General features: G+C 31.7%; 2 protein-coding genes across 3 annotated transcripts; both read right to left on the bottom strand.

Moving 5' to 3' along the window:
* Positions 1-301: 301 nt before the first annotated feature.
* Positions 302-1082, bottom strand: LOC107948436 (ethylene-responsive transcription factor ERF070). The gene has a single exon (XM_041110987.1). It carries the CDS (start codon positions 904-906, stop codon positions 478-480), a length of 429 nt encoding a protein of 142 aa, XP_040966921.1. The 5' UTR covers positions 907-1082; the 3' UTR covers positions 302-477.
* Positions 1083-14012: 12930 nt separating this feature from the next.
* Positions 14013-17760, bottom strand: LOC107948435 (CMP-sialic acid transporter 2). 2 transcript variants are annotated; one of them, XM_041110985.1, is made up of 6 exons: positions 17313-17759; positions 16619-16666; positions 16285-16410; positions 15387-15435; positions 14656-14750; positions 14013-14344 (listed from the first exon to the last, which is right to left on the bottom strand). In XM_041110985.1, the coding sequence occupies exons 3-6, from the start codon at positions 16317-16319 to the stop codon at positions 14290-14292; spliced, it is 234 nt and encodes a 77-aa protein (XP_040966919.1). In that variant the 5' UTR covers positions 16320-16410; positions 16619-16666; positions 17313-17759; the 3' UTR covers positions 14013-14289. The 2 variants fall into 2 exon arrangements, with proteins under 2 accessions (XP_040966919.1, XP_040966920.1); XM_041110986.1 differs by lacking the exon at positions 16619-16666 and having other exon boundaries at positions 14059-14344; positions 17313-17760.
* Positions 17761-18399: the final 639 nt, after the last annotated feature.

Below are 18399 nucleotides of genomic sequence, written 5' to 3'. Positions count from 1 at the left end.
AAAGTAACATAAAAGAAAATAAAAACAAAAATGGTAAAGAAAATTTCAAAGAAACAAAAACCAAGTCAAAGCAAGGACATATGTACCTTTAGCAGATTGGTTTTCTTTGCTTTACATTCTTCCACCTGAGAAAAAACAAAATATGAACTAATCGCGTTGCTCGTGGCAGTTCAATTTCTGACACCATTTTTAAGGTTTACAAGAGGAGAAAGGATGGTGAAATTACCTTGGAACTTTGAACGCTTCTTCAAATTTAGTTAACAAAAATCGTTAGTTCTAGTTTACAAAGTAGGAAATGGTGTTAAAAAAGATGTACAATATCATGATCCGATGAAGGAGAAAACAAGAGGAACAAATGTTCGCAGGTTATTACATGCATAAAGTCAAAGATACAAAAACTAAAAAGCCCTAATAACATAAACATCGAGAACACCAAAGGGCAAAAGGGGATAAAGAAGGTTAATATTTACAGAAAATTCAGGACTGAACAGCGTTGCAATCAAGCAACTTAAAGTTAGTAGGAGCGTTAGGTCCACGCAGCTTAACCGCCGCTTGATCATAAGCAACGGCAGCTTCTTCCGCTGTATCGAAAGTCCCCAGCCAAAGCCTCATCCTCCTTCCGTCCCTAATCTCCGCCGCCCATCTCCCCCACGGCCTTTGTCTAACCCCTCTGTACCTCTTCACCTTGCTCTGGCTCGACCCAGCCATTACGTCGTTCTCTTTTGTCGAAACTCCGATAGTGATTTCGTTGACAAGCTTTTTCTTCGGTCGCTTTTGGATTTTCTTCGGAGAGGCCGCTTCTTCGTCGCTGGAAGAGTCGGTAGCATCGGCGTCGGTAACGGTAATTCGGACAATTCGCCGGGAAATCGGTTGTTGGGGTTTTCCGTTCGGCTGCGGCGGCGACATAATTTTAGGGTTGTTTTTTTATAATTTTTTAAATGAGAGAGAAGGTGAAATTATTTGGTTCATATTTAAATTTATTTTTTGTGTTGGAATATTCTTTTGAATTAAACCGTGCAGCGAGCCATTCCGGCACTTCCACCATACGCTCCTACATAAAAAGTGTACAAAATGCTTATAGGTTGCCGGTTAAAATAGAGTTTTTAAGAATTTTGATACAATGTTTGAGGTTTGATTATATTGATAATAAAAAAATAAAAAATAAAAAGTTTTAGGTATTTTGATAAATTAATTGTTTTGGTAAAATGTTAGATATTTTTGTAAATTTGTATAAAAATTGATAAATTGATAGAAATATTGATAAAATCTTAGATAATTTGGTAAATCTAAAAAAAATATGGGTAAATTCATACAAATTATGATAAAACCATTAGAAATATTGATAATTGTTAAGATTTGGTATACCGCTAGAAATTTTAAAAATATTAGTAAAATCTTTAAAATTTTGGTAAATCATCAAATATAATGATAAATCCTTAGAAATATTGGTAAATATTTAGAAATATTGGGAAATCATTAGACATATTGATAAGTCATTGGATATTTTGGTAAAGTTATAGAAAGTTTGGTACTTGTTGAGACTTGGTATAAGGTTTAGAAAATTTGGAAGTATTTGTAAAATTTTAGAAATTTTGGCAAATCGTTACATATTTTAGTAAAACATTAAAAATTTTGGTAAATCATTAGATGTTCAGTAAAACCTTAAAAATTTTGGTAAACCGTTAGATATATTGGTAAATCGCCAAATATTTTAGTAAATTCTTAGAAATATTGGTAAAGTTTCATAAATATTGGTAAATCGATAGAAATTTTGATATATTGTTAGATATTTTGGTAAATCCTTGGAAATATTGGTAAATTGTTAGACATATTGGTAATTCCTTATATATTTTGGTAAATCCTTAGATATTTTGGTAATTGTTAAGACTTCACATGGTGTTTAGAAAATTTTAAAATATTGGTGAAGTCTCATAAATATTGATAAAAAGATAGAAATTTTGATAAATAGTTAGATATATTGGTAAGTTCTTAGAAATATTGGTAAATCATTAGATACATTAATAAATGCTTAGAAATATTGGTAAAGTTATAGAAATTTTGGTAATTGTTAAGACTTGATGTAGAATTTAGAAAATTTGGAAATATTAGTAAAATCTTAGAAAGTATTGGTAAAATGATAGAAAATTTGGTAAATTGTTAGATATTTTAGAAAATGTAACACCTCAAACCTTGCCTAGGAGTTCAAGCCGATCTGGGCGAGTTACACCAACGTTTTGAAAATTGATTTCAGTAATTATTCAAAAAAATTCAAAACTTTACTTGACTTGTGGTGGAAACCCTTTTCAGAGTTTCACGTTTGATTTTGTAGTTTAACATTAGAAATTATCAAGTACTGATGAATTTAGCAAAAACTAAGACGAGCTTAGAAACAGATTACAAACTCAAAAGACCAAAAACGTTTTTACATTATTGCAAAATAATCTGAGCTCCCACACACCATCTGGTCTTAAGTTAGAGACTTACCTGAACACACAAAAACAAAACCAAAATGTGAGCTATAAAGCCGAGTGCATAACCAACATCAATTATAGTTAACAAAACATAGTATATAAATCAGAATAAACACAACGAATCTAATAGCAAGTGCAATATAATAGAACAACACAACCCAACCAAAACACGACAAAGCAGAACATAACAGAATAGAACAAAACAGAGCAGAGCAGAATAGGATAGAACAGAGCTACGCAGAGGATGTGTGTTATGCAGATACGATATTTTTCAAATAGATCAGAATAAAGATTTATCAGAAAACATCCTACCCAACTCCGCTACATACCAAAATAGAGTTCCTCTAGAACTCGTCCAGTCGAATCACACCAATAGATAATTATGTTCAGTGCTACTAGAATTTTGCAGTTAAAATTACCAAATCGAATACATGTGGTCCAGCCACTATAGTGTAGCCAAGCTGCTAGAACAGAATTGTGGATAAATCACCAGATAATACAGATCATTAAACTACCAAAAACTTTCTCCTTTCACATCATCCCAAATCCCGTGCAGTATGTCATGATATGCACATACAGAGTCAGTGTAATAAATATGTAGGTCATGCTATCAAACCATAATAGAATTAGTAGGCATGAGAATCCATGCTTTGTAAAACAGATTTATCAAACCTCAACAGATCACATTAGATTGTCATGAAGTCACATGCATGGTTATATATAATGAATCAATACCAATCGATTCAACATATTCAGATATCACATTTTCTTAATCAACATAGTGACGTAGAAGCATACCATCAAACTTATGTACCTAGATAGTTCGCATGCATTAAGTAAGAACACATTACGTTTTGACAGACTCTACTTATTTAGGTTCAAACATAGCAGATGTAGCGACGAAAAAAATTTCTCTTTCGGTTGGTCGCTAATTGGGGCGATTTATTAAACATTTGAAAACCAACTTTCGATTTTATTAACAAAGGGAGTCGCCACCGATCCTTTTTTGTAGGTGTGATCGGACACCTAATAAAATTATTTTAAAACAAAAAGAAGGCCAAATTTAGGTCTACGTGAAAGTCAGAGAAAAATTAGGGTTCGGGAGTCAGTTACGCGCGAGGAAGGCATTAGCACCCTCGCGACGCCCAAAATTGGTATCTCATAAACATGTGTTGACTTGATTTTCAAAAATACGAATTCAATTTGACATTTACTCATGATCCAATTGAAAAATGAGAATTTTTAGTTTTCGATTTTTTTATTAGAAAGGGTGTCCCGTTTTTTAACACAAGCCGACAAATTTCACCCAACATAGCGATGAAATCGATGGCTTAATATTAAATCGGTACATTGCCTTATTTTTGAAATTAATTAAAACATGAGAAAAAAATATTCCTAAAGTGAGAAATTAAAAATGGATAAAGGACGCAAAAAAAATGATATCATTAATGAAAAATATTAACACGGAATACTAGAATATTAGAATAACAATAATAATGATATTTGCAATAAAAATAAAAATAAAAACAAATCATGTACTAATAATAAAATAGGAAAAATGATATATTTGGTAATAATAATATAAAATAATAATATGTACAAAAAAATACATATATATATATGCATATAATAAAAGTATGTGATAATAATAATAATATCTACAATAAAAGAAAATATTAGGAAACGTACATAAAAAATATATACATAAAAAGTTTACTACAATAATATAAAATAATGATATGTACAAAAAAATATATATATACATATGTACATAAAATATATACTAATATAATAATAGTTGTAATAATACTAGCAATAGTAATAATTTGTAATAATAATATATACACAATATGGTATTTTAAAAATATATATATGTATATATAATAGTACTTGAGAATATATACATAAGATGATATAAAATACATACATGGAATAGTATAAGAAATATATAACGAATGGCATTAAAAAAAATATATACATAATATATATAAAATACATATAGTATATATATACGTATTAGAAATGATAAAAAATTATTAACACACTACATAAGTAAATAAAATATGATAATAATACTAAAATAATTAATTTAAATACTAAAGTAACTAAAAAGAATTAAATTGAACTAAAAACAAAATATTTGGGGCAAAATTGAAATAAAAATAAAAGGAAAGGATTATATTGAACATGCGTGGAAATAGTGGGGGGCCAAAACAACAAATATTCCTTCCCATCAAAACTCAGCACATCAGCGGGGACTAAATTGAAAATCGCAACAAATTTCGGGGCCAAATTAAAAAAATGAATAATGACTTAATTGCAAAACAATAAAAAGCGGAAGGGCTAAAAGCACAATTAGCCCTTCCTTAAAAAAAAGCGGATCCTAGGCGGGTCGGGTTGGGTCGAACTGGACCAAGTCAAAACGACGTCGTTTTGGGGCTTAAGTGTAGCCCCCAAAACGACGTCGTTTTGGAGGGCTATATAAGGCCTAAAATAACCAAAAAAATTCATTTGGTGAGAGGGAAAGAAAAAAGAGAAGAGAGAGGGAAGAGAGAAGGGAAGGGGAATTCGGCCAGGGGCCGGTCACCAGCCGACCGTCGGCCGCCATCCGTCGCCGGCGCAGGCCACCGCACGCGGTGGCCGGAAAAGGTAATTTTTTTATATTTGTTTTGTATATATATATTTTATTATATATTTTTATTATGATGTATATATATAGATTAATAGATTCGAAAAAGGGAAAAAATAAAATAAAAGTAAAAATAAGAGTAAAATAATAAAGAAGATAAAATCACCTTTAGATATTTTTTAGCTTTCGATTTCTGAGATTTTTGGTTTGTATTCTACGCTATCCACTTTCTTTCTTGGTTTTAATCTGCTAATATTGATGCAAAAATGAAGATAAATTCTTTGTATTGATCCAAAATTCCCCCCCTTACATGATTTTTGAATAGCTTTTTATAGCCATCTTTTACATGATTTTCTATTATCTTTTTTTTATTTTGTAGGTGATGGTGGCAGACAATGGATATCAAAAATGGGAGGAAAAATAGGGCAAGTGGGAAAGTGGCTAGGTGGCTAGGGTTTCTTGGTTTTTTTTGGGGGTTAGGTTTTTTTGGGGGGGCTTAATGGGCTTTTGAATTGGGTTTAATATTTGGGTTTTGTAATGGGTTTGGGTAGATGTAAATGGGTCATGGGTTAAGGGTTTTAGTGGGTTTAGAGGTTTGGTTGGGTTTTGATGTAATCGGGCCCGGGCAATTTGGGCTTCTACAGCAGATATATGTACAGATCACAAGTTGTTCATCATCAGTGTAACAGTTTATTTTCAGTGAAATCAGAACAGTGGTTTTGGGACCACAAATTCGAAATTGATAAATTTAGTTCAATATTATTTTATGATCTACAGTATGATAGAAATATTGTATAAAAATTTCGTTTAGAAATTTTACCGTTTATATGCCTAAATTGATAAAAAGGACTAAATTGCATAAAGTGCCCCTGTATCTTTTAAATTGCGTAAGTTAACATGCTCACACGGCCTAGCACACGGGCGTGTGGCTTGGCCGTGTGATCCAAGCCAGGGAGTTACAAGAACACGGGCTGAGACACGACTGTATTTCCCTATTTCGAATACCCACACGGCCTAAGACACGAGTGTGTCTCTTGACCCTGTAATTAACACGGCCTGGCCACACAGCCGTGTGATCCCTGCACCTTTGAAAATTTTTAATATTTTCTGAAAAATTCTTTGAGTACCCGATTTAGTCCCGACATTTTTTTAATGCATATTTTGGGCCTCGAAGACTCATATAAGGAACAGTATGTTTGATTTTGATTGGTTTTTAATATGAATATTATATGATGTGAAATATTTGAAATTTCTGTCTATTTGTTCTGTAAACTCTAGTAATGCTCTGTAACCTTGTTTCGACGATGGATACGGGTTAGGGGTGTTACAAACAGATTATCAGATATCAAGTTATATAGCCTAATTCAGATCATACGGAACCTATAGTAGGCCTGTGTTCACTTCGAACGACATTTGTAGCCTGAGGGAAAATTTCTAAATATTGGTCCACACACCCGTGTGGTTTCACACGGCTTGGATAGTTGGCCCGTGTGCCTCCACAAGTCTAGCACATGCCCGTGTACTTGCCCTTGTCACCTACTCGTGTGGTCCTAATTCGCAATTAGTGAGTTACACGACCTGAACACACGCCCGTGTCATTGGCCTGTATGAACCCTGCATAACACATAACCACACACGGCCTAGGCATATGCTTGTGTCACCTGCCTGTGTGGTCCTAATCCGCAAACAGTGAGTTACATGGTATGCCACATGGCCTGGTACACGACCGTGTGGTTCATACGGCCTGCTACACTGCTTAGCACACGATTGTGTGGTTCACACGGCCTACCACACAACCTGGCACATGGCCATATGACTTCAAAAATTTTATTTTTTGATGACTAAAACTCGAAGAAGAAGGGGTTTTTGGTACCCACCTAATAACAAATCATTAAGATTAGCATCCAATCCTGAAATTATGTAGAAAAAGTTCAACATGAAATCTCAAAACGAAAACCAACGCTTACCCTCGCACGAAATCAACAGTACAAACTTAGAATGTTAAAGAACATTTCTCTTGAGAACTTCGTCTAACAAAGACTTACAGAAATCAGAAATCCATTCCAGACGAAAAGAATATAACTTCAACCATCATCAACTCAAGCAAAGAAAATTGAATCAAGATCACTTACAATTTGCCTGAAAACTAAAAGCATGGAGGGACTTGACATAATGAATATGGAAAGAGTCAATGACAAAATGTCGAAGCAAAAGAAAAGAAAAGTATAGTTGGTTGGAACAAAAGCAAAAACAAAAAGAGAACTTGAATGGAGAAGAACATCCCAGGAAAAAAATGAAAAAGAAATTGCTTAACTTACCTTCTTTTAAAGCAACCAAACAAACTAAATTGCAGAATAGCACGAAGTATTTCCTTATTGCTTACGCAGAGACTCAAACACAAGACCAAATGGTATACTAAAGCTTAACATTGAACCAACAGGCTTATTATTGTCATCAGTTGATCGGAAATAGAACTTATGCCAGATGGTCAATAATAGGGGTTTGATCAAATAGAAAATTTTAAATAAACATGATTCAAACCTAGAACCTCACACACATAACTAGAACTTTTAACCACTGATCCAAATCAATTTTCTTATTCAAAATTTCTAAAATCTTAACTCAAAATCGAGGGATGACTACTCTTGGCTTCACAACTCAATTTCTTCTACAGTTTATAGTATATTATAGTAAATCATTAGAAATTTTGTTAAGTTGTTAGATATATTGGTAAAACTGTAATATCTTGATTTTGGGCCTAGTCGGAATAGTGGTTTCGTGACCACAAAATCTGAGATAGAAATAATTATTTTATGATTATTTTGAGGTCTATGATATGATTTCATGATTGTGTGAAAATTTCGTGAAGAAATTTTATGCATAAAGTGCTTAAATTGAAATTAAGGACTAAATCGAATAATTTGCAAAACTTGCATTCTAGAAGTTTCTAGTATGAATTTGTTTTGAAATATTAATTAGGAGGTCTTAAATAGCAATTTTACCAATTTCTAAGTCTATGGACAAAAATTGGACATGGATGGAATTTTGGAAAGTTTAGTAGTAAGGGCATTTTGGTCATTTAGGGGTAAAATGAATTAAAATACAAAATTAAAAGCCAATTTTGCTCATCTTCAACCCCATGGCCGAATGTAGCAAGGAGAAACCATGGCTAGGGTTTTTCAAGCTTCCAAGCTCGATTTTAAGTCCGTTCTAGCCTCGTTTTTAATGATTTTTACGTTTTTAGAGTCCGGTAGCTCGATTTAGCTTATGCTAGCAATAATTCAACCTAGGGTTCATATTTGGAAAAATACCCATAGGTGAAATTTGTGTATTTTGGTGTTTTATGACAGAATATGAGGTTTTAAATTATGTTAGACAACTTGTGCTACTCGGTTTTAAGTGAAAACGAGCAAAAGGGCTTAATCGGTAAAAATACCTAATAGTCATAAGTACATGTTAGAGTGAGAATTTGATGTTTCCATAGAAGGGAAAAATGATCAGCATGTCATAAAACATAAGAAAATAGGCTGAAGTTTAATTTACGAGCTTTGGGACAAAAGTGTAGATACGCAAAAGTTTAGGGGCAAAATTGTAATTTTTCCAAAATATGATTTTGGGTCAATTTGAATAATGTGAGTTCTAATTAGACTATATTTTAAATGATAGAGCAAGGAAAACTGAAATTTGGGCTAAAATGGGGAAAATACCAAGTTGTGGACGAAATGGTAAAAGTAGCCATTTTCGCATACGATGTAAGTTTATATGTAAATGTTGGTGACATAGTTATTATTTTAAATGTTTTAATGTTATTTAAATGATATGATAATTATTATGAAATATTATACTGTGATAATTGTTTGTTAATATGTCAAATTATGTGATATACATGAAAAATGTGAAATACTACCAAGTATCGGTAACAGCATTCCGTAGAAGATGGTTGAGACACATGATTGGGAAAAAGGCCCCGTTGAACCTTAGGAATGGATTAGGATACAAGTGACATATCACTGGGATATTTGGGCATCCGAACTCGTTGAGTTGAGTCCGAGTTCACATATGGATGCGAATGTCCGAACTCGTTAAGTTGAGTCCGAGTTCGAGAGATGTAACTAGGCATCCGAGCTCGTTGAGTTGAGTCTGAGTTCACTTATGGATGCGAACGCCCGAGCTCGTTGGGTTGAGTCCGAGTTCACTTATGGGCGGGTTACATGGTAGCTTGGCTACATATGTGGCACTTATGTGCAAACTTTCCATGTATCCGAATTATATTCCGATGTGTTCAACGGGTAAAGTTCTACTCAAATGGAGGAATACTCGAGATGAAAGGGACGTATTGGTAAGTGTTGTGAAATGAATACTTTGAACAGGTATGTACTTAACCCTCGGGTTGAAAACTCGATATAACAACAATATGGTAAGATGATAAATGAAAATATGATATGAATGTCTTGGTGATGATTATGCAAATGATGTTTTATGTTTGCTTATATGGTTATGTTACTTGCTATTTGCATGTGAACTTATTAAGCATTTATGCTTACTCCCTCCTTTTCATTCCTTGTATTTTGACAAGCCAGCTCAGAAATCGGGAACGGTCGGAGGCTCGCTCACACTATCTGTATACCATCTTGGCATAATGGCTTGTATATTTTGAGTATGGCATGTATAGCATTATAATCATTTTGTATATATGGTCTTATGATATGGTTATTGAGTGGTATGGAAATGCTTGGTAATGATTAGCCATTGGAATGGCTAATCATGATCATATTTGGTGTTATGTATGTCAAATTGCTAGCTAATCCATGGAAACCATGAAATAGGTAAAATTTACCATAAAATAGATTCAGACAGCAGTAATGACGTGAATTTGAAAATTCACTAAAAATAGTAGAAATGGAATTAAATAATGAATAAGTTATGGAATCGAAGCTTGATGAGTCTATTTTTATATGGAAGAAGCGAAACAGGTATATGAGCTATATTTTATGAGATGTTTAAATTTTTGTGAAACAGGGCCAGAGCAATTTCTGGATCCCCTGTTCTGACTTTGGAAATTCACCATAAATTTTACAAAGATAATTAGAAGTCATGCTTTATATGTACAGATTTATTATTGAGTCTAGTTTTATTAGAGACAAACGGCATAGTCATTGAATCTCTGTACAGGGAGATATATTATTCGTAATACACAGAGGTCAGAGTAGTTGAACCCTGAAACAGGGGAGACTTTAACTAATAAACTGTACTAATTGGCCTGACCAAAAATTCTAGAAAAAAAATAGTAGATAGATATATGAGTCTAGTTTCAGGAAAAATTTACGGAATTGGATTTTTAGTTTCGGAACTCGAGATATGATTTTTAAAGCGACTGTGATGCAGTTAGCCAGCTTGTCTGGAAATTTTAAAATGAATTGTATGAGCTGTTTAATTAATGAATTAAGTCCGTTAACACCTTGTGTTCGATTCCGGCAACGATCTCGGGTACGGGGCGTTACAAAAACGATAGAAATTTTGGTAAATCATTAGATATTTTGGTAAATCCTTAGAAATTTCGGTAAATCGTTAGATATTTTAGGGAATTCTTAGAAATATTGGTAAATCCTTAGAAATTTTGGTAATTGTTAATATTTAGTATAGGGTTTAAAATTTTTTAAATATTGGTAAATATTATAAATTTTGAAAAAGTCTCATAAATATTGACAAATTGTTAGATATTTTGGTAAAACAATAAAAAATTTGGTAAATCGTTAGATATATTGGTAAATTATTAGATATTTTGATAAAGCGATTGAACTTTTTGTAATTTTTAAGATTTGGTTGTTTAGAAAATTAGGAAATATTGGTAAAAATTTAAAAATTTTGGTAAAATCTCATAAATATGGTAAACGATTGAAATGGATCTATTGACAGTCTTGGTGAGTTTCAATTTTCCCACATATTCTTGATTTCTTCTATTATGTATGATGAAAAATCATTAATCTCTATGTCAGCTATCTTTTTTAATAGTTGCACGGATTCTTTGTCTCTATCATCCTGAGTGTTTCCAGTATCGTATTTAAGCAACTAATTTAAAGAAATCTTATCTGAAGTTAATAATAAATTAGAACAAGTTCTTATTAATAAAAATATAGAACAAGAAATAGATTTAGGATCTTTATATTATGAAAATAGTAATATAATATTAACTTTGTCAGAAGAAGAAGATACTTCCTCTAAAGAATCATCTTCTACAAACAAAAGACATAAAAAAAAACTTGAAAAATAGAAAAGAAGATATACCCATTAACAAAAATATGATTTTCAATCCTATAAACAACTTATAGAACATTGGAAGAAGAAATTTACTAAGACATGTGATAAAAATGAAAGAATAGAATATTAAAACTAATAGAACAACTTTATGAAAAACATAAAGATCTGTTTACATTATTTAATTATCATTATATGTTAAATTATGATACTACAGACAGTAGTAGTTCTAAAAATTCTTAGAAATTTTTAGTAAATCTTTAAATATATCGGTAAAACAATAGAAATTTTGTAATTGTTAAGACTTGGTATGAGGTTTAGAAAATTTGAAAATATTGATAAAATCTTATAAATTTTTGGTAAAGTCTTATAAATATTGGTAAATCGATATTTTTGTTAAATCATTATATAATTTATTAATTTATAGTATAGAGATTTCTAAATGCATTCATTCATCTTAACTTCTTAGCCATTTGGATGGCATTATGAATGTTGTGTGAAGAAAATACAAGTCCTTACTTCTTTGAATTTGACTATACTTTATTGACTTTGCATAAAAAATATATTAGATTATATTATGTAATCCATATCTAAAAGAAAAGAAAAATTAGAATAAGAACTAAGATAAAAAAAAAATAGTAAGAGTTTAACATCCATAATTAGACAAAGTACTAAGATTTAACATTAATAATTAGACAAAAGGTTTAGCGGTAAAAGTGCATCACCCATATGTACCTATCATCATCCCTTACATTTGTAAACAATAATTGAGACTCGTGGCCCCAAGTCCTTATTCCAATTGGGACCACGAATCCGTGCAACTATTAGAAAGAAAGAAGAAAAATCTAATTAATAAAACTGAATTTTAATCAGTTCCAAAAACCAAAATCAATTATTCTTTCAAATCAAGTCATTAACAATGCCTCTTCCCTTGCAATAAAGTTAATATTGCAAAAAATATTAAGAGAAACCAAGAGGGTGTCAAACAAATGACATTAATCAAACTTTATTAATAAAACAATTTCTATATGTTAAGAAATATCCTGGCTGAAAGTTAAATGAATAGGCTTAAACTTAAGAAGCAGCAATGGAAAGTCTTTTGTGAATTAATCCAATATGCATCAATGAAAAAAAAATATTAGTCCATCATCAATGTTATAACTGAAAATGCATATCCTTGTATTGTTAACATGATCATGAGAATGTGAAACAAGTAACTCTTTATAGTTGAAGGGATAATGGAAATTAAAACTAAATAAAAAAATGATATAACAAAAATACATTTTTGTAACAAAAAAATGCTTAAAAATAAATTCCCATCAACCGATTGTTATAAAAGAATGCACCAAATGAATAAAGAAAAAACATTAAAACACCAAGAAATATATTTATTTATTTTTAAAAAATAAAGAAATATATATATGTTCGCGCACGCGTGTATGTAAAAATCCTAATAATCCCAATTACAAGATCAAGGGAGAAAAAATGGATACTTTTAATATTGTTGAAAAAAATGAGGTGGGGGTGGGTTTCCACAATGATGAACGGCGAGAGGGGAGGGGATAGGTCAACAATGATGAACGTCAAGTCGGGAGGCACTAGCGATGATGAATGGCGGCAGGGGAGGGGAGGAACATTTGTTTTTCACGATGGGAGTGGATGAGTTGGCGATGTTGAATGGCGGCGGGATGGGGATGAAAGGGGTCAACAATGATGAACGGTCATAGAAGAGGGAGGGGAACAACGGCAGGAGTTTATCATATATTAATAATAAATACCAATAATTATATTTAATATAATTAAATATTAATTAACTATTATAATTAAATACTAATATTAATAATATTAAGTTATTGCTTATTAGTCCAGTGTTTATTTTTCCTTAAATTTAAATCATTATAATACTAATGAAAACATAATTTAAATTTAAATTTAAATTTAAAATCTCAAGTATTTATTTATAATGAATTATTATTTAATTATATTTAAATAAAATTATTAGTACTTATTCACAATGAAGTGTCACATAATGTTATCGTTTGGAATATAAGGCTAAAACCTGTGTGATTGCATGATATTTGGTGTACATGACCTTAGTGGTAACCAAGTCTGCAATCGCATGGTATGAATCGTGTTAGCAGTTCCTACATTTTTCATGAGTCATTGGAAATAACTTATGGCTTTGTTACACCAAATATTTTCCCTTATAAAAGCCTGCCGTAATGGCTTTGTCTCGTCGTCTTTGCTTGCCATTCTTATGGCTTCTCCTCCTATCATCGCTTGTGCTTGCTTTTGCTGATTCATCTAAATCTGATCATTATGATGCCGGCAGTCTTCAGCCACTACAAGAAAATAGACTTTTAACGGCTTTTTTTGTCTTTAGCGGCGCTTTCTTAAAAGCGCCGCAAAAAACGTTGCAGCGCCACAAAAATTAGCAGTGTTTTTTAACAAACGGCGCTAAAGATCATGACCTTTAGCGGCGCTTTTCCAAAAAACGCCACTAAAGAAAATAACTTTTAGCGGCGCTTTTCTCACAAACGCCGCTAAAAATCATGAACTTTAAAAAAATTATTTTATTTTAATTAAATAATATTTATTTCTATGTTAAATATTATATTATGTTTAATTTTTGAAATTTGAACTTTAAACAAATTTGAACTTTTATGGATAAATAAAAATATTAATTAAATTAAATTTTCCATTAAAATTTAAACTTCAAAACTAAATATAAAAATTAATGAAATTAAATTTAATACATAAACATTGATTCAATATGTAATTTAATACATAAAAAAACACACACACAGAGACACAAAGTATTACAATTTCTAAAATAAAATTCATCCTGGTGAGAATATAATGCCAAATCATCATCACCTCTCATTGCAATGCCTGCATATATAACTTGGTGAAGTACTTTGATCTTGATCTTGGTTAAGACTTGTTCCAGCAATAAAGAAAATTGTTAAACTGAATCTCGGTCACCTGACTGAGCAAAACAAGGAAATTAGCTATACCATCTACTGTAATGAAAGTGAAATCAGTAAAAAGTAAACCCATAATAAAAAAACTGATGCTAGGATAATCGTAAATGCTACTGTAGTGAAAGTGAAATACAGAAATTATACATAATTGCTACATGTTTTGATCCAGACGAAATGCTATCCTCCCTATATGTATGTGCAGGACCAATTACCAGGCGGTGATGCTCTGAATTATGCTAGATGCCAGATTTGAAGCTTCAATACAAGAGAGACTATCTATTGTATGGATATTAAAATGTGGCCAGAGATAACTTACGTAGCACCGAGGAAGAAAGCAAGGGTAAGATTGAAGCCGAACAGAAACACTGAAACAACGGCAGTGAGAAGCATTGCCACTGAAGTAGAATAGACCTGCACCACATTGAATAGACAATGGAACTTCAACTGAAGGATTCAAAATGGTTACTAATATGCTATGAATGTACCATTTGATCCCTTTTATCCCTTCTCTAAATAGGCTGATGTTTACTTTATGTTAAAAAGTTAATTTGCATAAGATTTGATCCATCGAAATAATTTTAGTTTCGAGTGTGGTTAAATAATTCACTGGACACGTGGAGTATATCATTAGGAAGCCACAAAGTCATTCCTTAGCTTCAATTTCTTTCGAGGAGGCTTCTAGTATGCAGCTAAAGATTCTTAAAATATTATTAAACCGCATACCACTTAGCTTGGGTTGCAGCAACGTTGTAAATAGTATAATCAAAAGACAGAAGATGACATTCTTGCTCAATAAAATAAATCACCTTACTTACAGGTTTCAGCAGCAAGAAAACTGGATATTACATATAGTGGAAGCAGAGGAATAAACAAGTAACCCAATCAACTTAAGAAAGAGAAGCAACTTCCTTCATTATGCCATGCAAATGCATGAACATTACTGATAACCATGACATGCCTAACAAGTTTCTTAAAAAATCAGAGAGATGGATGTAAATGCAGACAAATCAATGATTGACTAACATGAAATTTTGGGTCATATCTTACCTTCACAACATTGTCTGCATATTTCATTACCATTGATATAGCAATTCCACTGCAAATGAAACAAATATAAGCATATTTCAGAAAGCAAAATATGGAAATTAAAAGGTCTTTAAAATAGTACTTCACTAGGAAAACATTAGCAAGCTTGCAAGCAGTCAACAAAGCATCTTGAACTCTAGCAATCTGGTAAGTTTTTGAAGTTAAATACATTAGCTTAAGCCATCAATATTTTTGAGGTATTGAGAAGGAAATAAAAGGAAAGCTTTCGATGGTGCAAACACTAACAATGAAAATGAAGGAGGCCATATAACAATGATTTTAGGAAGACTTAAAAAAAAACTTTCTTTATAAAATGATTTTCAGAAATAATTCAATATAAAATGATTAAACGATTTTCAATCATTTAGGTTGTTCCTTGACAGCAAGTTTAGAGAGTTAAGAGGAAATAATTGACTGAGGGTGGAAATGCTATGAAATATAAGAATGTCACATGATGCATTCTAATAGGCTTCATGTGTCTGGGTTTCAAGTATCAAAGTGGACAAAAAAATGATATAATTAACTAATTAAGGGTCAAACCATCAATAAAGCCTAGAAGTTAAGATTCAATCTAATATCTTTTGCCATTTGCTGTTCAAATACATTCATTATTATCATTAACAGGTGTAAGGAATGCTTTATAACATCCTATCAAAAGGTTCACAGACAACTTGTAATGCCAAACTTAACCAAACCAAAAGCATTATTGCAATTAAGGATGAAATGTGTTTTGACTGAAGCACTTGTGTTTTAGAGTTGACATGTAAACTAAATAATAAAAATTTAAAATTGAAAAAATGTCAGTCAACTTTCTGCAATCCCAACAGTTATCAAGCTGTGTAATGAATTCATGACTTACAAGTTCAACTTTATATCAGCTTCTTCTACTATCATGTTCAAGAGCTAGAGTTGGTAAATTGCCATGGCCTCACCATCAAGAATAAGAAGCTTGCCATTCTTGAAGCACTTTGTTGATAGTTTTGCTCTGAACCGTGTAATAACACCGAAAGCATTAAGTCAAACACTACAATCTGTTGTTAAATTTTAAAAAATATAAAGGAGAAGTGAAAGTGTTTATGAGCAAAACTATCAACAAAGTGCTTTCGATGTATGCAACTTATCTGTTGTTATATTTTTTTACTCAATTCAGGAGCAAAAATGTAAAAAGTGTTTATGAGCAGAAGAATGCTTACATTTAAGGCAATGATGAATTGATACAGACACTGTGCTTTTGAATTTATCTGTCAAATGGAAAGCAGGAAACATTAAACAGAGGATACAGACACTGTTTAAGGTGATGTATATATATATGATACAGAAGATTCATAATCATGAGCAACAGAACTGCATCACCAACATACAAGCACCACTTTTGGTTTCATGTACCAGATAATTTTATGCCACAGAAGTGCAGATGACAGTCGATTGATGAGACAAACCGTTTGCAGGCAATCGCATGAAATATAATAAAATTAGCATCCAAGAGGTAACAATTCTAGGTTCATAATACCATAGAACAAAGATGCAATCGTAACACAATCAAAGATAGGTCAATAAGAAACTAAAAATAAGCTTAAAATGTTGTATGAAGGCTTTAGATCGACATCACATAGAATGACAAAAGATGAAAGCATATTAGAATAAAGCAAGCAGCAAATAGCGTCCAGAGTAATACAATAACAGTACAAGTGCTTGGATTGCATATTACATATTTTAAAAAAAGAAACTTTAAATAAAATGAAAAGTCATAGACAGACATAGACATGATTTACCGAAGTACTGAACAATCAAATCGAGAACTTATTTAAATAATTAATAACAACTATGGCATTTGATCAAAGGGCTTCCTTAACGTTAACAGCAGGATTCGCAGGAATATTAACATACCCTATTTTTTTAGGGCTAAATTCTTCGTCAGACTCATCATCCTCATGGTACTCGCAACGGGCCGTGAAGATAATCTAGACCAAGTAAATGGCGGCGGCAGTGAGAGAGCCGCGGAGAGATATATTATGTAACGAAACTGATAGCAGAAAGAGAAATTTTAGGTGATTTTTTCTTTTTCAATATACTTGACAGTAGATGTCGACAGAGATACAGCAGCGGGCTACCGACGGAGATGCAGAGGGCTGCCGATTTGGGGAAATTAGGGGAAAAATAAAGGGAATCGGGGTAGGGGAGAAATGGTTTGGGAAAAATAAAATGAGAAAGAAAAGAGAAGAAATTTGAGTGAAATTTTAGGATTTCTTTGGGGATGGGGGAGGGAACCGATTTTGGGGAAAGAAAGGAGGGAAGAAAGAAAGATTTCTTGTCAAATTTTGGGATTTCGGGGGGAAGGGGGGAATGAAAAAGTCTAATGCATTTTGGGTAACAAGACGGCACCGTTTTGTGTAAAAAATTTTGCGGCGTTTTTTATAAAAAATGCCACTATTACTTACTTTTTGCAGCATTTTTAATAAAAACGCCACAAAAAGTCATTTTCCCGTTTTTAAAGGCATTTTTAATAAACTTTATCATTATCTCTTAAATAATTTAAACTATATTTAATTATATGTATACACTTAAATTTTGATAGAGATACATTTCAGAATTATATATGAATTTCGGTTTAATGTGTAATTGTAGACTTGAAATTCTAATTGTGCGTTAAATGTATAGTTAAAACTTTAATTTTGATTTAATCATACACGTTTTAAAAAAAATACATCAATATATTTTTATATTGAATAAATATAAATATTTATGTATGCAATATATAAATATAAAATGATGTTATATCAATAATTGTGTTCATAATTTATGCTTTTGGGATTTAACCCATTTTGATATATATATTTTTAAAATAATAATTTATATTTATCTTATTTAGATTTATATTATAAAAAAATCCAAGATACACAAGTTAAGTAGTTCACTATATTAACCCCTAAACCCCAACCCTTAAACCCAAAACCCTAAATCATAAATCCTAAAC

Source organism: Gossypium hirsutum, chromosome A04 (genome assembly GCF_007990345.1).
Source record: "Gossypium hirsutum isolate 1008001.06 chromosome A04, Gossypium_hirsutum_v2.1, whole genome shotgun sequence".
Classification (NCBI taxonomy): domain Eukaryota; kingdom Viridiplantae; phylum Streptophyta; class Magnoliopsida; order Malvales; family Malvaceae; genus Gossypium; species Gossypium hirsutum.
This window is presented reverse-complemented; position numbering and strand designations above follow the sequence as displayed.

Coding starts and splice junctions, on each gene's coding strand:
- LOC107948436 (XM_041110987.1), bottom strand. CDS start 906: ATGTCGCCGCCGCAGCCGAACGGAAAACCCCAACAACCGATTTCCCGG.
- LOC107948435 (XM_041110986.1), bottom strand. CDS start 16,319: ATGATAGTAGAAGAAGCTGATATAAAGTTGAACTT. Junction 15,436..16,284: donor GCTGATATAAAGTTGAACTT/GTAAGTCATGAA, acceptor TTTCATTTGCAG/TGGAATTGCTATATCAATGG. Junction 14,751..15,386: donor ATGCAGACAATGTTGTGAAG/GTAAGATATGAC, acceptor AATGTGGTGCAG/GTCTATTCTACTTCAGTGGC.